Raw genomic sequence first — 24,883 nt, 5'->3', positions numbered from 1 at the left:
TATTTGCCGATCACCCAATATTCCAAGTGAGCCCTCGCCTGTGCTTTATAAAGATTGAACAATCCATCCTTGCGTGCATATTCTAGTCCTCTTGAAATGAATGCACACATAGTATTTGCCTTCCTTGCCAGCGACTCAGCCGACAAATTAACCCTCAGGGAATTCAGCACGAGGGCTCCCAAGTGTCTTTGCAACTCAGATGTTTGAAAGTGGCCTGCGCTTTTGATATAACGAACTGCATGGTGACACACTTCCCGAAATACCGTCAAAAAGTTTTGTCTGAAAATAAATTTTCCGTTCTAACTTAGTGAAATCCACTGGAACTGGGGTGCTGAGAACACACCCGCATTTGTTCACAGGGAGTCACCCATGGGAGTTCACCCATTGATTTTGTATTGATGAACCGCTTCTGACACCATGTTGTGTGTGTTATTGAGGGACAGTGCAGGGCGCACCAGGACATCTGCTTGCAGGATCTTTATTGACAACCCTGCTTGTACGGTGTGTGTACTCCTCCCATGTGGGCGTGGCTAACTGAGTGACAGGGGAATGACACTGTTAACTACCAATAGACTTGATGAATAATGAATATACAATTGGAAAATAATATACTGTATTGGAGAACGTCTCCTTCAATCTAGCATTTGACCATTATGAGGACACTCATCGGTATTATTTCAGATTCAATCATTTCCGAATATCTGTTAGTAAAACCAGCAAGAGCAATTTCTGTACTTATCTGATTACCAGATACCTCCTCGAAATTCATCTTCTCTATCTCTCTCTTCATTCCCAGAACACTGGGTGATGAACGTATCTGTTTCTCTCCCCCCAGTCTCTGCCTTGACTGAGAGGATGGGAAAGATTGCCTTGCCTTAACCCACCCTCGTGGATGCTGACTATGAATGAACTACCCTTCAGCTCTGAGTGCAAAGTGAAAGTGTTTGCCCAACTGACTGAGGGGTCAAATGCTCCTTCATCGTCACCATTGTCGATTGTCTGAGAGATAAATCTGAGAGGTTCATCATCTCCACCCAGAGCTTCCCATTGACAACGTGCCTGTGGACCTCAGCTATCTCCACCCAGAGCATCCCATTGACAACGTGCCTGTGGACCTCAGCTATCTCCACCCAGAGCTTCCCATTGACAACGTGCCTGTGGACCTCAGCTATCTCCACCCACAGCATCCCATTGACAACGTGCCTGTGGACCTCAGCTATCTCCACCCACAGCATCCCATTGACAACGTGCCTGTGGACCTCAGCTATCTCCACCCACAGCATCCCATTGACAACGTGCCTGTGGACCTCAGCTATCTCCACCCACAGCATCCCATTGACAACGTGCCTGTGGACCTCAGCTATCTCCACCCAGAGCTTCCCATTGACAACGTGCCTGTGGACCTCAGCTATCTCCACCCACAGCATCCCATTGACAACGTGCCTGTGGACCTCAGCTATCTCCACCCAGAGCTTCCCATTGACAATGTGCCTGTGGACCTCAGCTATCTCCACCCAGAGCATCCCATTGACAACGTGCCTGTGGACCTCAGCTATCTCCACCCAGAGCTTCCCATTGACAACGTGCCTGTGGACCTCAGCTTCCAGAGGACATTAACTATCTACAAGTGGGTTCGTATGATGCCAACCTAAAGACTCTGGAGCAGTCTGGATTTGATAGACTGGCTCTGACCTGCCATGACATGCCCTTGCAAATCTCAGAGATGTGATAGGCCCCGGTTAATGTATTGAGAACATAACCTTCTGTCATCTTTCCAACCTCCAAGGTTTTGTTTGCTGTCAAAATCAGCTTTACTCTGCTGTATTTTCTCTCCCAAGTTATGGTCTGCGACATAATGGGCTTCCTTATCAGTGTCGACTAATTGCCGTAAGCATTTGACCTTCACAATACCATCTGCTGTCTCGGGCTTGTATTGTGGACTGGTCACTCACAGCTTCACCGCTGGCTCGTACAGTGAAATGCTGCGTTTCCCTGCGCTCACCCAGATGGCACGGTTTCCAGTACTCTTGTCTCTCTAAGAGAAGAAGGAGGAAGTAAATTCACCAGCTTACAACTGGACAATGACAAGACCATTTACACTAAGAGTCACAGATTTACACAGCACAAGAACCCGTCCACACCTTCGTCACCACCCTGTCCACATGTGTCACCACTTTCAGGGAACTCTGGACTTGTATCCCTCTGCCCCTCTCCCTGGGCCCTGTCATTCACTCTGTGTGTTCTGCTCTGTTATAACTTCCCAAAGTCAATCACATTTTGCTTGTCCCAGTTAAGTTCCACCTGCCGTTCCTGAGCCCACTTTGCCAGCTGGTCTCTGTCCCATTGTAGACAGCCCTCACTTTCCCCACACACCTGTTTCGGTGTCAGCCACAACCTCACGTACTGCCCGACCTACGTTCTCTCCAAATCTTTCACTAATGTGATTAACACCAGTTCACTGCAAGATGACAGAAAGAAGTGACAGTACAGCTCAGCTCAAACAAAGAAGACAAGCGAAACAAAGAGCAGGAGAGTGGTGGTGGAGAGGAACTCGTTGGGTCTGGTGTCCAGAGGGAAATGGAGAGCTCTGTGACTTTCCTGGTGGGAGGGGGAGGTGTACATGGACTGGGTATATGGAGGTGTATATGGATGTGTATATGGACTGGGTACCCTCTGTGAAAATAAGATGATTGGGGCAGGGAACTTTAAATCATTGAGAAGTTTTTGTGAGTGTTGACTGGATTTCCAGCATCTGCAGACTTTCGCTCGTCTGTGACCGTTTGTTGCAGACAGAGCGAATGTAATTGCAAAGTGGACTCCGGGTCTGGATTGGGTCTCCCTGATGTAGAGGAGGCTGCACTGGGAGCATCAGATAGAGTAGATCAACCTGACAGACTCCCAGGTGAAGTGTTGCTTCACTTGTGATCCAGAATGGAGCTGAGGATGGAAGTAAATGGGAGCTCGTAGAACTTCCCTTGTTGGCAAGGAATATTAAACGGGGGAGATTAATGGGGAGGGGGGGGGTAAAGATAGGAAGGTAGGAAGCGGTTTAGTCAAGATAACTGTGCAAATCGGGAGGTTATAAGAAAAGTCAGCCAGGGTGAATGTGTTTTGTGAGCCCCGCCACCTGCCACAGTCGGTGTCTTTCTGGGGTCAGCTGTCACCTGAATGTCTCAAGGTGGATTGTGGAGGGTTTTGTGAGCCCCGCCACCTGCCACGGTCGGTGTCTTTCTGGGGTCAGCTGTCACCTGAATGTGCTGGGGTGGATGGTGGAGGGTGACGTGAAAGGCCTCTCCTCAGTGTGAACTCGCTGATGTTTGTTCAGTTGAGATGACCGACTGAATTCCTTCCCACAGTCTGAGCATTTGAACGGTTTCTCCCCAGTGTGAATTCGCCGATGTTCCTTCAGTTGAGAAGACCGAGTAAATCCCTTCCCACATTCAAAACAGATGAATGGCCTCTCCCCAGTGTGAACTCGCTGATGAACTTTCAAGTCAGATGACCAAATGAATTCCTTCCCACAGTCTGAGCAGGTGAATGGTTTCTCCCCAGTGTGAACTAACTGGTGTGTCAGTAGGTGAGATGATCGAGTGAATCTCTTCCCACATTCGGAGCAGGTAAATGGCTTCTCCCCGCGATGGAGTCGTTGATGAACTTTCAAGTCAGATGACCGTGCAAATTCCTTCCCACAATCTGAGCAGGTGAATGGTTTCTCCCCCGTGTGAACTCGTTGATGTATTTTTAAATCATATGAGCGCGTGAATTCTTTCCCACAGTCTGAGCAGGTGTACGGCTTCTCCCCAGTGTGAATTCGCTGATGAACTTTCAAGTTATATGACCGTGTGAATTCTTTCCCACAATCTGAGCAGGTGAATGGTTTCTCTCCAGTGTGAACTAACTGATGTGTCAGTAGGTGAGATGGCCGAGTGAATCCCTTCCCACAGTCTGAGCAGGTGAATGGCCTCTTCCCAGTGTGAATTCCGTAGTCCTTCAAAAGGGCAGGTGATTGAGTGAATCCCTTCCCACATTTAGAGCAGGTGAATGGCCACTCCCCAGTATGAACAAAATGGTGACTCAGTAGCTGATTTGACCGAATGAATCCCTTTCCAAATTCAGAGCATGTGAATGGCCTGTTCCAGGTGTGAACTAACTTGTGAGTCAGTATGTGAGATGACTGAGTGAATCCCTCCCCACAGTCTGAGCAGCTGAACGGCTTCTCCCCAGTGTGAACTTGCTGGTGTCGTTGTAGTGTTGAAAAGTGAGTGAATCCCTTCCCACAGTCTGAGCAGATAAACGGCATCTTCTCAGTGTGAACTCGCTGGCGTTCATTCAGTTGAGATGAGTGTGTGAACCCTGCCCCCTATTCAGAGCAGGTGACTGGCTTCTCCCCGGTGTGAACTCGCTGATGTCACTGTGCTGTGGTTGAGTGTGTGAACCCGGCCCCCTATTCAGAGCAGGTGACTGGCTTCTCCCCGGTGTGAACTCGCTGATGTCACTGTGCTGTGGTTGAGTGTGTGAACCCGATCTCCTATTCAGAGCAGGTGACTGGCTTCTCCCCGGTGTGAACTCGCTGATGTCACTGTGCTGTGGTTGAGTGTGTGAGTGTCTTCTCACCATCTGAGCTGGTGAATTTTCAGATCTATCTTTAGCATCAATTGCAGAATGAATTGCTTCTCACAGTCAGAACAGGTGGAGCATCTCACTATGGTGTGAACTTGCTGATGTATCTTCAGGTTGGATGACTGAGTAGTTCCCTTCCCTCACACAGAGCAGGTGAATGTGAAACATTTGAATCGCTTGTAGGATCAATGCAGTTGAAGAACTGATCTCCAGTGAACAAATGCTGGTGTGTTCTCAGCACCCTGCTTCCAGTAAATAACACTGAGTTACAGCAGAAAATTTCACTTCAGAGACAAAATACATTTCCAGCTGGGATGAGATACTTCTTCATCTCCAAGGATCGACAATAGATGTGTTGTTGTTGCAAAGGGAATATATGCTCACTCCTTAAATATCCGTTCAGAGACAGTGAAACTGACGTGCTGATGTGTTTGAGATTCCCGTGCACAAGTGTTCTGGCATTTTAAACCTGTAAAAATATTTGCAAAAGATATCAGTGGGTGAAGGACAATATTTCAGGTGAGATTTCAGTCTGTCATGAGCTCTGGCATCACAACGTTAGAAAGTTCATCTCAAGTTGGAGCCGAAGGGTTAGTGATGTACTGTAGATTCCTATGTATATCTATGAACTCCTCATCTTCTAACCGGGTAAGGATCAGGCATCCTAACTGATCAGAAAATACTCTGACTGTATTCCTGTCTGTATGGAAATGGGGTACTTCTGCCTTCAATCAACGTGACTTTGCTCAATTTGTCCCTGTCCTTTGGAATTATTTCAAGTTCTGGTCATGTTCCACAACACGACAAAGAGCCTTTGTTGCTGCATGTCTGATGCTGGAGGGTTTCTAATTCCTGGAACCCCTCTACCGAGCTGTGATGAACCCATCGATGGTAACGCCAGGGGAGGGCTGCAGTTATTCGGGTTGGCACTCTTGTGAGGTGAAAGCCACAAGTCACTTGTCATCGAGGACAAAGGGGTTTCATTTCCTTATTTACTCAGAGAGAACTAAAGCCACGGTAGGTTTTATTTCCATAAAGCACTAAATGACATTTTCACCGACGAGGGTAGACTCTTCATCGAGATTAACTGGGGACTATATTTTTGTTTATTATAACCATATAACAATTACAGCACGGAAACAGGCATCTCGGCCCTTCTAGTCCGTGCCAAACGCTTACTCTCACCTAGTCCCACCGACCCGACTCAGCCCATAACCCTCCATTCCTTTCCTGTCCATATACCTATCCAATTTTACTTTAAATGACAATATCGAACCTGCCTCTACCACTTCTACTGGAAGCTCGTTCCACACAGCTACCACTCTCTTAGTAAAGAAATTCGCCCTCGTGTTACCCCTAAACTTTTGCCCCCTAATTCTCAACTCATGTCCACTTGTTTGATTCTCCCCTACTCTCAATGGATAAAGCCTATCCACGTCAACTCTATCTATCCCCCTCATCTTTTTAAATACCTCTATTAAGTCCCACCTCAACCTTCTATGCTCCAAAGAATAAAGACCTAACTTGTTCAACCTTTCTCTTTAACTTAGCTGCTGAAACCCAGGTAACATTCTAGTAAATCTCTCTGTACTCTATTTTGTTGACATCTTTCCTATAATTCAGTGACCAGAACTGTACACAATACTCCAAATTTGGCCTCACCAATGCCTTGAACAATTTTAACATTACATCCCAACTCCTATACTCAATGCTCTGATTTATAAAGGCCAGCATACCAAAAGCTTTCTTCACCACCCTATCCACATGAGATTCCACCTTCAGGGAACTATGCATCATTATTCCTAGATCACTCTGTTCTACTGCATTTCTCAATGCCCTACCATTTACCATGTATGTCCTATTTTGATTAGTCCTACAAAAATGTAACACCTCACACTTATCAGCATTAATCTCCTTCTGTCATCTTTCAGCCCACTCTATTAACTGGCCTAAATCTCTCTGCAAGCTTTGAAAACCTACTTCATTATCCACAACGCCACATTTCTTAGTATCATCTGCATACTTACTAATCCAATTTACCACCCCATCATCCAGTTCATTAATGTATATGACGAACAACATTGGACCCAGTACAGATCCCCGAGGCACACCATTAGTCACCGGCCTCCAACCTGACAAACAGTTATCCACCACTACTCTCTGACATCTCCCATCCAGCCACTGTCGAATCCATTTTACCACTTCAATATTAACACATAAAGATTGAACCTTCCTAACTAACACAAAATGCTGGTGGAACACAGCAGGCCAGGCAGCATCTATAAGGAGAAGCACTGTCGACATTTCGGGCCGAGCCCCTTCGTCAGGACTAACTGAGAGATACTAAGAGATTTGAAAGTAGTGGGGGAGGGGGAAATGCGAAATGATAGGAGAAGACCAGGGGGGTGGGATGAAGCTAAGAGCTGGAAAGGTGATTGGCGAAAGTGATTCAGAGCTGGAGAAAGGAAAGGATCATGGGACATAGGAGAAAGAAAGGAGGGGGGGGGGGAGCACCAGAGGGAGATGGAGAACAGGCAGAGTGATGGGCAGAGAGAGAGAAAAAAAAGAACAAACAACTAAATATGTCAGGGATGGGGTAAGAAGGGGAGGAGGGGCATTAACAGAAGTTAGAGAAGTCAATGTTCATGCCATCAGGTTGGAGGCTACCCAGCCGGTATATAAGGTGTTGTTCCTCCAACCTGAGTGTGGATTCATCTTGATAGTAGAGGAGGCCATGGATAGACATATCAGAATGGGACTGGGACTTGGAATTAAAATGCGTGGCCACTAGGAGATCCTGCTTTCTCTGGCGGACCAAGCATAGGTGTTCAGTGAAACGGTCTCCCAGTCTGCGTCGGGTCTCACCAATATATAAAAGGCCGCACCGGGAGCACCGGACGCAGTATACCACACCAGCCGACTCACAGGTGAAGTGTCGCCTCACCTGGAAGGACTGTCTGGGGGGAGGGAGGTCAGAGGCTCCATCTTCCTCTCACCCCAACCCGTCCCTCTCCACTGACACTACCAGCCTCCCTCCCTCCTCTGATCTCATCTCTCATCCGTGCCGGGTCTTTACCATTCCCTCCGACCTTCAGCTCTCTGAGGCAGAGCGCTCTGTCCTCAGTAAGGGCCTCAGCTTTATCCCTCTTCACCCACACCTCAGCGAGTTCCGCGTACGCCATGACGCCGAACTCATCTTCCGCCGGCTCCGTCTCCGAGCTTACTTCTTTGTCAAGGACTCCTCTACCCCCACCGATGACCCCTTCTCCCGTCTTCAACCCTCCTTCTCTTCATGGACACCCCGCTCTGGTCTTCTGCCTCCTGTGGATCTCCAGGAGCACCAGGCCACTGTCTCCTATACCATCACCAACCTTATCAGCTCTGGGGATCTCCCATCCACTGCCACCAACCTCATAGTTCCCACACCCCGCACTTCCCGTTTCTACCTCCTACCCAAGATCCACAAACCTGCCTTTCCATGCAGACCTATTGTCTCAGCTTGTTCCTGCCCCACTGAACTCATTTCTGCATACCTTGACACTGTCTTATCCCCCCTTGTTCAATCTCTTCCCACCTATGTGACACTTCTCATGCTTTGAATTTTTTCAATGATTTTAAGTTCCCTGGCCCCCACCACCTTATTTTCACCCTGGACGTCCAGTCCCTATATACCTCCATCCCCCACCGAGATGGTCTCAAAGCTCTTCGTTTCTTTTTGGATTCCAGACCTAACCAATTCCCCTCTACCACCACTCTCCTCCGTCTAGCGGAATTAGTTCTTACTCTCAATAATTTCTCCTTTGGCTCCTCCCACTTCCTCCAAACCAAGGGTGCAGCCATGGGCACCCGCATGGGTCCCAGTTATAGACAATAGACAATAGGTGCAGAAGTAGACCATTCGGCCCTTCGAGTCTGCACCGCCATTTTGAGATCATGGCTGATCAATTACTATCAATACCCGGTTCCTGCCTTGTCCCCATATCCCTTGATTCCCCTATCCATAAGATACCTATCTAGCTCCTTCTTGAAAGCATCCAGAGAATTGGCCTCCACTACCTTCCGAGGCAGTGCATTCTAGACCCCCACAACTCTCTGGGAGAAAAAGTTTTTCCTTAACTCTGTCCTAAATGACCTACCCCTCATTCTCAAACCATGCCCTCTGGTACTGGACTCCCCCAGCATCTGGAACATATTTCCTGCCTCTATCTTGTCCAATCCCTTAATAATCTTATATGTTTCAATCAGGTCCCCTCTCAATCTCCTTAATTCCAGCGTGTACAAGCCCAGTCTCTCTAACCTCTCTGCGTAAGACAGTCCAGACATCCCAGGAATTAACCTCGTGAATCTACGCTGCACTTCCTCTACAGCCAGGATGTCCTTCCTTAACCCTGGAGACCAAAACTGTACACAATACTCCAGGTGCGGTCTCACCAGGGCCCTGTACAAATGGAAAAGGATTTCCTTGCTCTTGTACACAATTCCCTTTGTAATAATGGCCAACATTGCATTAGCCTTCTTCACTGCCTGCTGCACTTGCTCATTCACCTTCAGTGACTGATGAACAAGGACTCGTAGATCTCTTTGTATTTCTCCCTTTCCTAACACTACACCGCTCAGATAATAATCTGCCTTCCTGTTCTTACTCCCAAAGTGGATAACCTCACACTTATTCACATTAAACACCATCTGCCAAGTATCTGCCCACTCACCCAGCCTATCCAAGTCACCCTGAATTCTCCCAACATCCTCATCACATGTCACACTGCCACCCAGCTTAGGATCATCAGCAAATTTGCTGATGTTAATCTCAATGCCGTCATCCAAATCGTTAACGTAAATGGTAAACAGGTGTGGTCCCAATACCGAGCCCTGTGGCACCCCACTAGTCACCACCTGCCATTCCGAGAAACACCCATTCACCTCTACCCTTGTCGTGGTTTTTCGTGCCCCACAAATGACCAGGAGACGCAGAAGATTCTTCAAGAAAGGTTAAACTTTAATTTGCAAATCAAAGCTGAAACAGTCATTCAGCTAGTCACTGATTGCCCACCGATCCCCGGACACAGCATTTTTTATAGCAATCTCCTGGTCCAGTTGCATTAGCATATGTAATCGAAATTGGCGACCGCGGCAGGACCGGATAGAGACCTGCGGAAAGGAAACGGCAGCTTGGGAATGCTTCCCAGTCCTCTAGGGACCCCCATAAGGCTAACAGAATTAAGGGTGCACCCAAACAAAAGGAAAGCGCTTTTTGCGACAATTTGGACTAAGAATTCTGTTGGCTTTGGGGAGGTCTTGGAGTCTCAGGAGTGTGGAACCACTGAGCCTCTCCGGTCCAAAGAAATTGGCAGAATTGGGGGTTAACAAAGGAGGCTCAAAGGATTGCTCAAGAACACTGCAGTGAGGGTAAGTACAAATAAGTTAATAAGACGTTAAGAAAAATTCCACGTGGTGTTGGTAAATCCCTGTGGGTACCGCTTCGTATGAAACGAAGGGCTGAACGGGCAGGGAAAGTAGAATAGAATTAAAGAGTAGAAAATCCTCGTTGATACCGCCTTGAGAGATAAGGGTCTGAACGGGCGAGGTGTTAGACTAGGCGTAGAATTAGAGTAAGTTTAGTTAGAAACAGTCCACGTGGTGTTATAGGAAGAAACAGTCCACGTGGTGTTAGACTCGGACTAGGTGTAGAATTGGAGTAAATAATATTATCCAGTAAACAAACTGTGAATCTCTGAAATACCTTAAAAGAGAGAATAACATGACAGGTAAAGGAACGGCAGTAGAGATTCCGAGCAAAAAATTCCCGTTAATTCAAAATGAGATCACAAAAACTTCAGAAAAATGGGAAAAAAGAACCAACAACCTGGTCACAAAGTGGCCAAGAGAAGGAATGTTTGATATAAGTTTGTGTGAAGAAATGGAGGGACTAATTAAAAATTACAAACCAAAAGATAAATCTAAGAAGAGGGCAAAAAAGAGAACAAGAAATGGAAGTGCTAAAACTCTTCAGAACAGAGGGGGAAAGGCTGAGGAGGACAGGTAGAATATTGATTACAAGCGAGGAAGACACTAAGGTGCTGGAGAAACAGCCTGTTAAAGAGAGAGGAGGGTACGGTGAGAAGCTGGCTTCGGCTCCGTACCCGGATGCGAAAGAAACAGAAAAACCCCCTTCCTATAATGAGGAAGGAACCCCTAAGCAGTGCCCCCTGCTGACGGGAACAGTAAACATGTAGGGAGAAGTACAAGTTTGGGATAATGAGGAGGAGAAAAAACAATACGAGAAGGAAAAAGCGGCGATATGGAAGGAGATACAGGCAGAAAGGATAAAGATAGAACGGGTACAGAGAGAAATGGGAGAAGAGATTGAACGGATGAAATACGTGAGAGAGGTAAAGGAGTATGAGGAGTATCGGTTATACCATAGACATAAACAGACTAGAAAAGAAGGTGACTCATCAGGGCAGGAAGAGATGAGGCATTCAAGAAGGGGTGATGGCAGAAAAGCAATGGCTGGTGTTTCTGGGAGAAATTCGGAAGATGCAACCCAAAGGTGAAGAAGTATCCTAAAGGAAGGGCAATGAGGCAACTATGGCTGACAAGGGAAGTCAAAGACAGCATAAAAGCTAAAGAGAGGGCATATACAAACAAGATTAGTGGAAAGGTAGAGGACTGGGAAGCTTTTAAAAACCAATAGAAGGCGACTAAAAAAGCATAAATAGAAAAAAGATGAAATATGAAGGTAAACTAGCCAATAATATAAAAGAGGATGCAATTTTTTTTTCAGATACAATAAAAGAGAGGCAAGAGTGGATATCTGAGTGGATACTTCCCTGACCCATCTATTGGAATTCTTTGAGGAAATAACAGGCAGAATAGACAAAGGAGAGTCAGTGAATGTTGTGTACTTGAATTTTCAGATGACCTTTGACAAGGTGCCACAACTGAAGCTGCTTAACAAGATAAGAGCCCATGGTATTACAGGAAAGATACTAACATGGATAGAAGGTTGACTGACTGGCTGGAGGCAAAGAGTGGGAATAAAGGGTGACTTTTCTGGTTGGCTGCCCGTGACCAGTGGTGTGCCGCAGGGTTTGGCATTGGAATTGCTTCTTTTCCCGTTATTTGTCAATAATTTAGATGAAGGAATTGATGGCTTTGTGGCCAAGTTTGTGGACGATAGAAAGTTAAGTGGAGGGGCAGGTAGTGTTGAGGAAACAGTGAGTCTGCAGAAGGACTTGGACAGATTGGGGGAACGGGCAAAGAAGTGGCAGATAGAATATAGAATATAGAATATAGAATATAGTGTATGGAAATACATGGTCATGCACTTTGGCATAAGGAATAAAGGCGTGGACTATTTTATAAATGAGATAATTCAAAAATCATTTACGCAAAGGGACATGGGAGTCCTTGTGCATATTCCCATGATAGGAGATGAGAGTCTTGGAGAAACACAAGAGAGAAGGGAATCAAGCATGAGTAAGGATCATGAGGAGTCCCTGCCACAGGTGTACAGACACGGACAGGAAGAAAGAGAAGGTGACTCATTGGAGGAGCAAGAGTTCAGTGGAGAGAGAGAGGATGCGAGAATTTGTGGGGAAGAGGTAGGAGGCAGAAGCCTAGAAGAGCAGAAGGAGGCGGTAGGGAAGCGACTTGCGGAAGTAGAGAGAGAGCAAGATAAGTTACTGAGAGGGGATTGCCAGAGGAGATGCGAAAAATACTCCAGGGGCCAACCAAATATTGAATCAGGACAGAAAGGAAGGACTCCACAGGGAGACCGAGGGAAGAAGAGGACCCCGGAGACATTTGTGTGGGAGGCAGTAAAGACATACCCTGAGACAGATGGGGAGTCAGGTGAGGAGGAAAGCCAGGGCAGGTGGGAAGGAGGAGGAAGAATGATGCCGTCGTTAGTTAAAGGATCAGGACAAGTGCAGTATATCCCTTGGGGATCCCAGGACCTAGAAGGGCTGAAAAACACTCTGCCCAATTTACATGAAGGAGCAGGGAAATGGATTAGAGCCTTTGAAGAAGAAACAGCGGGACGATTATTGGCTATGGGAGATTTGAAGGCACTGTTGATAAGGTCGATGGGAACCTCCAAATTTAACAAACTAATGGAAATGGCTGGCATAGTAAACTCGAACGACCCAAGAACTGATGGAGACGGGTTTGACAGAGTGAGGCAGAGGGTATGGCAGGCCCTCAGGAAGCTTTATCCACCCAAAGTGGACCCCAAAGCTTTAAAAGGGGATCCACTGGGAGACACTGAAAACCCAGCAGCCTACGTAGAAAACCAGTTGAAAAGGTGGAGACTGGAGACTGAGCAAGAGGTGGAGAATAGCTTATTTATGACCTCACTGTTCTGACATAGCATTTTGGATGCAATGCCAACCACAAGTAAAATCCAGACTGGAGGAAGTGGTTGGGCTAACGTCAAAGACCCCACAAGAATTTAGAGACCACGTAGTCCATGCGGTTGAGAAATACTGGAAAGACAAACAAAGGTTGGCTGAGCAGCAGGGAGAGGTGCAAAGAAAGTTAATACAAATGCAGCTCGAAGAACTCAAAAAGAAGGAAAAAGAGAAAAACAAAAAGATGCTGCCAACAACCACCGGTCTGAGTACAGCCATCAAACTGGACAAAGCACTGCTATATGGAGGGACCGATCATACTGTAAGACAAGGGCTGCAAAACCCATGCCAATAATTGACTTTGAGGGAGCATTCCCACAAATGCTCTATCAGGAACAGACTAAATTCAAACAGCCCAGACAGGACTGGAAGTCCCAAGGAGGGGGACAGAGGAGCTATGGGCAGAGGGGACCAGTGAGGAAACAGTGGGAAAGAGAGGTAGAGAGATTGTGCAGGGAATGTAATCAGCCAGGTCACATGAGAAGAGATTGTCCGTTTATACTATGGCCTGTCACACACCAGCAGGAACCGATAAGAAGGGAACCAGAGTTTAGCCAAGGACCAGCCCCCACAGGCCCAAGCGGACCTGTGAACCCCTATGCGAGGTATTAGGGGTGCCCCGAGAACTTGAGTGGGAAGGGACATTACCCAATGATAACAAGGGAGGCAGACGAGGAACCCATTGTTCAGGTTATGTTAGAAGGGCAACTGACACCAATGATGATAGATACTGGAGCCACGTACACTTGTGTACAGCCACGGTATGCCCTTCACCTTCCCATGTCAGGAAAGTTTATTAAGACAGTAGGGTTCTCGGGGAAAACACAGTTGACACAGTACACGGCTCCAGTGCGGTTGAGAATGGGAAATAAAGAAATTGTTTTGCTGGTGCTAGTATTTAAAGGAACTCCGATTAATTTGTTAGGCAGAGATGCTTTGTTGAAACTGGAATTAAAAGTAGAATGCACCAGAAATGGGCTGAGTGTGGAAAGAGCAGGGGCTCAATTGATAGTGCGAGAAGACAAGAAGGCTAATGTCTTTTGGATAGGAGACATCGCAGATCAGATTCAGGAAGCCTGGGAAAAATGGAAAAAGGGCGTGCAGGCTATATTACCCAGGGCTGTAATGCCCAAATCTGAGCTACATTGTACAGTGATTTTTGACGAGACTCAGAACAGGGAGTTAGAGGAGAAATGGCACCTGGAGGCATGTACCCAACAGCACCTGGAAGGGGAGGCTGTGATAATTGGAAAGCAAGGGGCAGCTTTACAAGTTAAGTGGAACACCTTTTTAGAAAAATGGTACAGGATACCGGAGGCTGCGCCCCACGTAACATTGTTGGTAAATAAGGGATATCAGTCTAAAGACTTAGGACCTTTAGTTAAGAGTGCTGAAACCGTAACAGTGTGGAGGAAAATTACGCCAAAGGTGTGGATATCAGAAGACAACAATTGTATTAAAGTAATGGTAAGTGTAGATATGGTAGGGACAGTGAGAGAGGTCGAAATAAATCCCCAACCACACCTGCCCGTGCTGGGAAAGGAAAGAGGCCAGCAGAAAGATAAAAGGTTAGATGAGTTGCCGTCTATTCTGTGGTCACAGCATGACACGGACGTAGGGAAAATAAAAACAGCTAGTCCGGTGGAAATAAGGCTGAAAAGGGGAGCAATTCCACCCAGGAGACCACAATACCCACTAAGACCAGAAGCAGAAGAGGGAATAGCGTTGACAGTGCAGGGGTTGCTTGAAATAGGAGTGCTTAAAAGAACAAACAGTCCATGCAATACCCCGTTGTTGCCGGTCTTAAAAGCAGATAAATCTAAGTGGAGATTGGTGCATGATTTGCGAGCGGTAAATGATGTGGTAGAGGACTGGCCAGCGGTAGTCCCCAACCCACACACGCTTTTGACTAATGTTTCACCAGAAGCAAGTTACTTTTCAGTGACCCCTCTGGCCGACCTGTGTCAGTATCTGTTTGCATTTACTTACAGAGGTGCTCAGTATACCTATACCAGAATGCCGCAAGGATTTAAACATTCACCACACATTTTTAATCAGGTATTGAAGGCAGACCTAGAGGGCATACCATTGGAAAGTACATTGTTACAGTATGTGGATGACCTGTTGATTTGCTCCCACAGTAAGGAACAGTGTGAGCAGGACACTATAACTCTGTTAGAGAAATTAGCGCGCGGAGGACATAAAGTATCCAAAAAGAAACTGCAATTCTGCACGCAGCAAGTGGAGTACTTAGGCAGGGTAATATCCAAGGGAGTGAAGGCGATAGCACCAGATCAGATTGAGGCAATAACTAAGGCCCCAAAACCCCAGACTGTAGGGCAGATGATGACGTTTCTGGGAATGGCAGGGTACAGCTCAGATTGGATAGGAGAATATGCTGAGATTGTGGCACCTTTGAGAAAGATAATGAAAGAAGCAGGACATACAAATTTGAAGAACGGCTTACAGTGGAATGGAGAGGCGGAGATAGCTTTCAATACTATTAAGCAGGAATTGCAGTCAGCACCAGCATTAGCTTTGCCTGACTACGAGAAGGTTTTTTATTTGTATGTATCCAATCGACAGGAGGGTTATGTCACAGCGATTCTAACACAAGAGACGGGCACAGGAAAAGCAAAGCAGCCGATAGCATACTACAGTACGAGACTAGATGAGGTGGCTCAGGGGTACCCACCCTGTTATCAGGGATTGGCGGCGCTGTACTATGCATATGAAAAGGCATCATCGGTAACCCTGGGCTATCCTGTAACTCTGTACACACACCACAAAGTAGCAGAATTGCTGGAAAAAGGGAAATTTGTGCTGACGCCAGCCAGGATAGCAGCGTATCAGATGCTATTGACATTTCCTGACATAACTATACAGAGATGCACTACCAGTAATATAGCCGATTTTGTCCCTTTAGACTATGAAGGAGAACCCCATGATTGTGTAGGGAAGACGATGGCATTTGCCAAATTGAGAGCAGATTTACGGTCAGAACCACTGGAGGAGATAGATAAAAAGGTTCTGTTCGTAGATGGCTCTTGTTATAGGGATTATGATGGAAATCACGCAGGATTCTCAGTAGTGCAGCAGGATCAGTCGAGCTATAAGATTATTAGGATGGAGTCCAGTCCCCAACCGTGTTCCGCCCAACTAGCAGAACTCAAAGCCCTGACAGTTGCGTGTGAAATGATGGAAGGTGAGAAAGTAGACATCTATACTGATTCAGCATATGCTCACGGAGTATGCCCTTTGTTCAGGGCAGTGTGGAAGCAGAGAGGTTTTAAAAAAGGCAATGGAGATCCCATACAACATTGTCAGCAAATTCTAGACTTAATAAAAGCCTTAATGAAACCTAAAGCATTGGCTATAGTAAAATGCCAGGCACACAAAAAGGGAAATGATGTAATAACAAAGGGAAATCAAGCTGCAGACGAGGCAGCCAGAAAAGCGTCTGGATGTACGTCAGCTGTCATTGCCCCCCAGGTAAGCCTAACTCCAGAACCTGACGTAGAGGACCTAATTGAAATACAAGGTAAGGCAACTTTGGCAGAACAGACAATGTGGAGAAAAAGGGGGGCCAAGCAGAACCCGGAAGGCTTGTGGAGTACGGAAGACGGTTTGTTGGTAGCACCCACCCCTCTACTGACGATTCTGATTTCTGAAGCGCATGGGATGGACCATTGTGCAAGGGGGGAAGTGATAAGGAAAATAAAGAAGGATGGTTTTTGGTCACCTTATTTACAGACTTGGTGGACTTTGTCTTGTCACAGTGCGAGGTATGCGCACAGAATAATGTTCGGAAGGGAATTACAACCCCAATAGGTCACATTCCTGTACCTGAAGGACCATTTAAACATTTAGTGATCGATTACATAGACATGATAAAGACAGTGAGAGGGAAAAGATACATGCTGGTAGTAATTGATCGATTTAGCAGATGGGTGGAGGCGGTACCTTCAAGAGATCAAGGGGCAAAGACAGGGGTAAAATTCCTGACAAATGAAGTGATCCCAAGGTTTGGAATACCTACAGAAGTTAGCTCAGACAATGGTTCAGCTTTTATCCAGAAAGTGGTCAAACTGGTACTACAGGCGCTGAGGATAAAGCAAAGATTTGGATGTGTATACCACCCTCAGTCGCAGGGCATGGTAGAGAGAATTAATGGAACCCTGAAAGCCAAACTAAACAAAATTTGTGCAGACACTAAACTTAATTGGGTCGATGCTTTACCGTTAGCATTGGTGAGTTACCGCATGCAAACTAATCGAATGACATGCCTGACACCGCATGAGATGCTCACTGGGAGGCCCATGCCAGTGCCCCAGTGGAGAGGGCCGTATAAGGGACCTAGCTTGGAACAATTGGAAATAGAATTGAAACAATACATGCAGCAGCTAACCATGATACATAGGTCTATTTATGCCCAGGAAAAACAGAAAGAACCGGAGACCGTACAAGGGGAAGGACCGATTAAACCAGGAGACCAGGTTTACCTGCGAGTTTTTCGGAGAAAGTGGAATGAGCCAAGAAGGGAGGGACCCTTTACGGTGACCAAGGCATCACCCACCGCAGTTCAGGTAGAAGGACGCTCCACCTGGTACCACCTGAACCATTGCACGAGGGCAGTCCTGCAAGGGCAATCAGGTGAAGTGTCCGAGGTAAGTGATGTGGAAGAGCAATTAGCAGGAGACAGACAGGGAACAAGAAGCTGACACTGCACCACAGGAGTTTGATCAATTGGTAAGGGAAATTTTTGATTTTGAGGATGGGCCTCAAGACCCTCAGGATGTGGTGGTGGATAATAGGGCTTCTCCAGATAATGGGGATGAGCTGGGAACGACCAGTTGTGCCCCCGGGGACAAAGCACCCACATACTCCAGTGCAGACTTGGGTACCATTAGTGGGGCAGATATGGAATGGGACTGGTAACCTGCAGAAAAGAAGTAAGAAGAGCACAACAATTACCTCCTCGCCATGGTTAAAGACACATACTAATCAGTGGTATCAATGGGCAGCTTACACGGCAGGAATGATGAAGAGACAAAGTTGTTATCTGTGCTCAAGGGAAAGCCCCACTCAGCACGTAGTTCCCAGGCCTTATAACTCCTCCACTTCCACGCGGTGGCGAAGAGAGCACAGGGAACAATGTGAGCAACGATGTTCAGTTCCAGTTAGGGCTTGTTCACCCTGTACACATCAGACTTCCAATATAACTCGGAGTCCTGCCATGTGCAGAAGTTCGCTGATGACACGGCCATAGTGGGGTGTGTCAGGAATGGACAGGAGGAGGAGTATAGGAAACTGATACAGGACTTTGTGATATGGTGCAACTCAAACTACCTGCGTCTCAATATCACCAAGACCAAGGAGATGGTGGTGGACTTTAGGAGATCTAGGCCTCATATGGAGCCAGTGATCATTAATGGAGAATGTGTGGAGCAGGTTAAGACCTACAAGTAACTGGGAGTACAGTTAGACGAGAAGCTAGACTGGACTGCCAACACAGATGCCTTGTGCAGGAAGGCACAGAGTCGACTGTACTTCCTTAGAAGGTTGGCATCATTCAATGTCTGTAGGGAGATGCTGAAGATGTTCTATAGGTCAGTTGTGGAGAGCGCCTTCTTCTTTGTGGCGGCGTGTTGGGGAGGCAGCATTAAGAAGAGGGACGCCTCACGTCTTAATAAGCTGGTAAGGAAGGCGGGCTCTGTCGTGGGCAAAGTACTGGAGAGTATAACATCGGTAGCTGAGCGAAGGGCGCTGAGTAGGCTACGGTCAATTATGGAAAACCCTGAACATCCTCTACATAGCACCATCCAGAGACAGAGAAGCAGTTTCAGCGACAGGTTACTATCGATGCAATGCTCCTCAGACAGGATGAAGAGGTCAATACTCCCCAATGCCATTAGGCTTTACAATTCTACCGCCAGGAGTAAGATATGTTAAAGTGCCAGGGTTGATTGTATTTAATGTATTTAAGTAAACTACTTAAGAACTTTTTAAAAGCTATTATTAATGCTTTTTGAGAGAGTGATTTAGATGCATATCATATTTTTACTGAGTTAAGTATTGTATGTAATTAGTTTTGCTACAACAAGTGTATGGGACATTGGAAAAAATGTTGAATTTCCCCATGGGGATGAATAAAGTATCTATCTATCTATCTTGTCACGAGAGGATTTGTGTTAACACGGATCCTTGTTATCGAAACTGTCTGAACAATGCACCAATGTGCCCCTATTGGTGTATGTTACATCAGGCTTCCTTGCAGTTTGGCCAAAATAAGCTTGCCTATCACTGTAATTATAGCAGACCCTGGGCTATAAACAAAAGAAGCCAGACACCTACACTGCAACAGCTTATAATGCAGGACCAGCTGAATTATGAATGTTTCATGCGGGTGGGGACTCACCCAGTTGGCCATTTCCGAGTCTTTTTCCCTGTCTCAGCTACAAAGGGACAGGTTTTTAGCTCAGCGGCCCAGGGTAACAGGGAGAGAATACTTTGAGGTCTTGGCGCAGAAAATTATAGTTTAACCCGAGGCTTTTGTGCACAGACTTTTCGTCTTCTTTCTCTGTAAAGGGGGGATATATTGGAGTATAAAAGTATAAATTTTAACTATGAAGTCAGTTATTTGCTATGCATGTACTCAATTTAGTAGAATGAAATCTTAGGAATGTAGAAGACAATGGTGTGTTAATGAGAGGTAGCTAAAGCTAAAGAAATGTAGATTAGAACATTGCTCAGTTCTGAGTTTGCTATTTGCTATGCATGTACCCAATTTGGTAGGAGACTGAAGTCGTAAGATGACAGTGGTGTGTTAATGAGAGGTAGCTACAGAAAGAGCTTGCTATTTGCTATGCATATATCCTAAAAATGTAGAAGACAATGTGTTAATGAGAAGTAGCTAAGAGAACATAATTAAGTCAATTGATAGAAACAATAGGGAAAATGATGTACGTAATACGCAACTATAGATCGATTACATATGCTAATGCAACTGGACCAGGAGATTGCTATAAAAAATGCTGTGTCCAACGGTGGCCAATCAGCGACTAGCTCAATGACTGTCTCAGCTTTGATTTGCAAATTAAAGTTTAACCCTTCTTGAAGAATCTTCTGCGTCTCCTGGTCATTTGTGGGGCACGAAAAACCACGACACCCTTTGCTTTCTATCTGCCAACCAGTTTTCTATCCATGTCAATGCCTCCCCCCCCCCCCCCCCCAATGCCCTGAGCTTTGATTTTACCCACCAATCTTCTATGTGGGACCTTATCAAATGCCTTCTGAAATTTGAGGTATACTACATCCACTGGATCTCCCCCGTCTAACTTCCTGGTTACATCCTCGAAAAACTCCAACAGATTAGTCAAGCATGATTTACCCTTGGTAAATCCATGCTGGCTCAGCCCAATCCTATCACTGCTATCTAGATATGCCACTATTTCATCCTTAATAATGGACTCTAGCATCTTTCCCACCACCGACGCCAGGCTGACAGGTCAATAGTTCTCTGTTTTCTCCCTCCCTCCTTTCTTAAAAAGTGGGATAACATTAGCCATTCTCCAATCCTCAGGAACTGATCCTGAATCTAAGGAACATTGGAAAATGATTATCAATGCATCCGCACTTTCCAGGGCCACCTCCTCTAGTACCCTAGGGTGCAGACCATCCGGACCTGGGGATTTGTCAGCTTTCAGTCCCATCAGTCTTCTCATCACCGTTTCCTTCCAAATGTCAATCTGTTTCATTTCCTCTGTTACCCTATGTCCTTGGCCCATCCATACATCTGGGAGATTGCTTGTGTCTTCCTTAGTGAAAACAGATCTAAAGTACTCATTAAATTCTTCTGCCATTTCTCTGTTTCCCATAACAATTTCACCCAATTCATTCTTCAAGGGCCCAACATTGTTCTTAACTATCTTCTTTCTCTTCACATACCTAAAAAAGCTTTTGCTATCTTCCTTTATATTCCTGGCTAGCTTGCGATCGTACCTCCTTTTTTCTCCCCGTATTGTCTTTTTAGTTAAGTTCTGTTGTTCCTTAAACACTTCCCAATCATCTGTCCTCCCACTCACCTTAGCTCTGTCATATTTCCTTTTTTTTTAATGCTATGCAATCTCTGACTTCCTTTGTCAACCACTGTGGCCCCTTTCCCCGCTTTGAATCCTTCCTTCTCTGGGGGATGAACTGATTTTGCACCTTGCGCATTATTCCCAAGAATACCTGCCATTGCTGTTCCACTGTCTTTTCTGCTAGGCTATCCGTCCAGTCAACTTTGGCCAGCTCCTCCCTCATGGCTCCATAGTTTCCCCTGTTCAACTGCAACACTGACAACTCCGAGCTGCCCTTATCCTTCTCAAATTGCAGATAAAAGCTTATCATATTATGATCACTACCTCCTAATGGCTCCTTTACTGCAAGATCGCTTATCAATTCCTGTTCATTACATAACACTAAATCCAAAATAGTCTTGTCCCTGGTCGGCTCTCGTACAAGCTGTTCCAAGAATGCATCCCGTAGGCACTCTACAAACTCCCTATCCTGTGGTCCAGCACCAACCTGATTCTCCCAGTTTACCTGCATGTTGAAATCCCCCATAACTACTGCGACATTACCTTTGCCACATGCCAATGTTAACTCCCTATTCAACTTGCACCCAATATCCATGCTACTGTTTGGTGGCCTGTAGACAACACCCATTTGGGTCCTTTTGCCCTCACTGTGCCTCAGTTCTATCTACACAGACTCTACTTCTCCTGACCCTATGTCCCCCCTTGCAAAGGACTGAATCTCATTCCTCACCAACAGGGCCACCCCACCCTCTCTGCCCACATTTCTGTCCCTACGATAGCACGTATACCCTTGTACATTCATTTCCCAGGTCTGATCTCTCTGCAGCCATGTCTCCGTTATCCCAACAACATCATAGTTACCCATTTGCACCTGAGCTTCAAGCTCATCCGCCTTATTTCTAACACTTCGTGCATTCAGAAATAGAATTTTTAGCCCATTTCTCCTCTCTCTGTTTGAATCGCTGCCTATTGTGCTTAACCCAGCTCCCCGAACTCCCATTGGGCTATACGCCCCTAGAATTTTGTTGTCCTTCCTAAATGTACTTATTCTTTCAACACATTTAACTCCATGTTTCGTCAGACCATCCCTCTGTACACGAGTCCTCCTTATCACTTGTTCCACCCCTCGACTACACACTTAATATACCGGAACCGTGTAGTCCCCACCTGTCCTTTATTCTTCCTCTTGCTATCCTCTCTCACATTCTGGATCCCCACCCCCATGTAAATTTAGTTTAAACCCCCCCAAGAAGCACTAGCAAACTTCCCTGCAAGAATGTTAGGGAATGTTCCCTGCCTTTTTGTTGGCTTTGTGGAACAGTCCATGTTCCAAGCCTACACGGGTATCCGTCCCCTTCTTTTCCTTCGCTACATCGACGACTGCATTGGCGCTGCCTCCTGCACGCATGCTGAGCTCGTTGATTTCATTAACTTTGCCTCCAACTTTCACCCTGCCCTCAAATTTACCTGGTCCATTTCTGACACCTCCCTCTCCTTTCTTGATCTTTCTGTCTCCATCTCTGGAGAAGGCCTATCTACTGATATCTACTATAAGCCTACAGACTCTCACAGCTACCTGGACTATTCCTCTTCCCACCCTGTCTCTTGCAAAAATGCTATCCCCTTCTCAAAATTCCTCTGTCTCTGCCGCATCTGCTCGCAGGATGAGGCTTTTCATTCCAGGACAAAGGAGATGTCTTCCTTTTTTAAACAAAGGGGCTTCCCTTCTTCCACCATCAACTCTGCTCTCAAATGCATCTCTCCCATTTCCCGTACATCTGCCCTCACCCCATCCGCACGCCACCCCACTCAGGATAGAGTTCCCCTTGTCCTCACTTACCACCCCACCAGCCTCCAGATCCAACGTATAATTCTCCGTAACTTCCACCACCTCCAACGGGATCCCACTACCAAGCACATTTCCCTCCCCCCCTTCTGCTTTCCACAGGGATCGCTCCCTACGCGACTCTCTTGTCCACTCATCCCCCCCATCCCTTCCCACCGATCTCCCTCCTGGCACTTATCCTTGTAAGCGGAACAAGTGCTACACCTGCCCTTACACTTCCTCCCTCACTAACATTCAGGGCCCCAGACAGTCCTTCCAGGTGAGGCGACACTTCACCTGTGAAGTATACTGGTGTTGTACACTGCGTCCGGTGCTCCTGGTGTGGCCTTTTAAATATTGGTGAGACCCGACGCAGACTGGGAGACCGTTTCGCTGAACACCTACGCTCGGTCTGCCAGAGAAAGCAGGATCTCCCAGTGGCCACACATTTTAATTCCAAGTCCCATTCCCATTCTGATATGTCTATCCATGGCCTCCTCTACTGTAAAGATGAATCCACACTCAGGTTGGAGGAATAACAGCTTATATACCGGCTGGGTAGCTTCCAATCTGATGGCATGAATATTGATTTATCTAACTTCCGTTTATGCCCCTCCTCCCCCATCCCTGACACATTTAGTTGTTTGTTCTTTTTTTTCTCTCTCTCTGCCCATCACCCTGCCTGTTCTCCATCTCCCTCTGGTGCTCCCCCGTCCCCCTTACTTTCTCCCAAGGCCTCCCGTCCCATGATCCTTTCCCTTCTCCAGCTCTGTATCACTTTCGCCAATCACCTTTCCAGCTCTTGGCTTTATCCCCCCCCCCCCCCCCGCCCGTCTTCTCCTATCATTTCGCATTTCCCCCTCCCCCCACTACTTTCAAATCTCTTAGTATCTCTCCTTTCAGTTAGTCCTGACGAAGGTCAGCCCAGAACGTCGACAGTGCTTCTCCTTAAAGATGCTGCCTGGCCTGCATTTTGTGTGTGTTGTTTCAATTTCTAGCATCTGCAGATTACCTCGTGTTTGACCTTCCTAACTAACCTTTCGTGCGGAACCTTGTCAAAGGCCTTGTTGAGTTCCGAGTTCCTAATCCTCGGATTTACACAGCTGGGGCTCAGCAGTGTTTGGGAGATGCATCCGCTCCCCCCATTTGTTCCAACAGTACAGGGAGAAGGCTGGCAGTTGCACCCATGGCTGCCTCTTTACCCAGAATGCCCGACGATTCAGAAACCTATCTACTCGCTGTCCAAGGATCAGTAATGCGCACGCGCGGCAGAGCAGGCTGCGGCTCCAGCGCTCATCAGCCGAGAGGTCCTTGGGGCCCGGGTACAGATGGAGGGGCTGAGAAAGGGAAAGCATCGGGGCTGCTCCGGGGTGTAGGACCAGTGTAGCCGGAGCTCAAAGTAATTGTACTTCAGTCGCGGTTCAAACAACGGTGATTAAAGTCCCGCCCAGAGCCCCGTCCTACCTGCGGCCGATCGTTCTGAACCTCTCGTCTACTGAGCGCATGCGCGATATCCGGGAATCAGCTCAGACTTGTACGCATGCGCATTTGATCCCGAGAGGAAAATACGTGACGGCAGCAATATTTAAAAACTCACTTAGAAGTGTGCAGACTTTACGAAAAATAAAATATAGAACTATAATAATGTAGCAATTTGCAATAATAATATAGGAAATAAAAGAAGTAATAAAGCAGAGACCATTGTACTGTGATGTGTGTATGTACTGTTGTATACACTTATTCTGTAATGATCATTATGACAGCGTAGTCTGCTCAAAAAGACGCTCCGTTGCTGATTCAGTTGGTCATATCGAGGATGTGCCAGATTATCCGTAATGGAAAACGGTATGCTCCGGCACTAACTCCGGGTTGTAGCTACTAATGGATCCAGCCTTTTCGATGAGTTTATTTAGTCTTTTCCATTATCACGTACCCCGTGACGGGTT

At 46.5% G+C, this 24,883-nt stretch overlaps 1 protein-coding gene across 1 annotated transcript; it reads right to left on the bottom strand.

Moving 5' to 3' along the window:
• Nucleotides 1–1,916: 1,916 nt before the first annotated feature.
• On the bottom strand, nt 1,917–24,430 carry LOC140720285 (uncharacterized). The gene is made up of 3 exons (XM_073035152.1): nt 24,402–24,430; nt 3,249–5,089; nt 1,917–2,035 (listed from the first exon to the last, which is right to left on the bottom strand). The coding sequence occupies exons 2-3, from the start codon at nt 4,298–4,300 to the stop codon at nt 1,999–2,001; spliced, it is 1,089 nt and encodes a 362-aa protein (XP_072891253.1). The 5' UTR covers nt 4,301–5,089; nt 24,402–24,430; the 3' UTR covers nt 1,917–1,998.
• Between the last annotated feature and the right edge of the window lie 453 nt (nt 24,431–24,883).

The sequence above is a fragment of the Hemitrygon akajei genome, unplaced genomic scaffold (assembly GCF_048418815.1).
Source record: "Hemitrygon akajei unplaced genomic scaffold, sHemAka1.3 Scf000039, whole genome shotgun sequence".
Classification (NCBI taxonomy): domain Eukaryota; kingdom Metazoa; phylum Chordata; class Chondrichthyes; order Myliobatiformes; family Dasyatidae; genus Hemitrygon; species Hemitrygon akajei.
Note: the sequence above shows the minus strand (reverse complement) of the source record. Positions and strands in the feature narration are given on the sequence as shown.

Bases quoted from the DNA above. Each gene is read 5' to 3' on its own strand.
- LOC140720285 (XM_073035152.1), bottom strand. From the start codon at position 4,300: ATGCCGTTTATCTGCTCAGACTGTGGGAAGGGATTCACTCACTTTTCA. The intron at 2,036-3,248 runs GTGACAGCTGAC...TTCTTCTCTTAG, and splicing joins ATCCACCCCAGCACATTCAG to AGAGACAAGAGTACTGGAAA.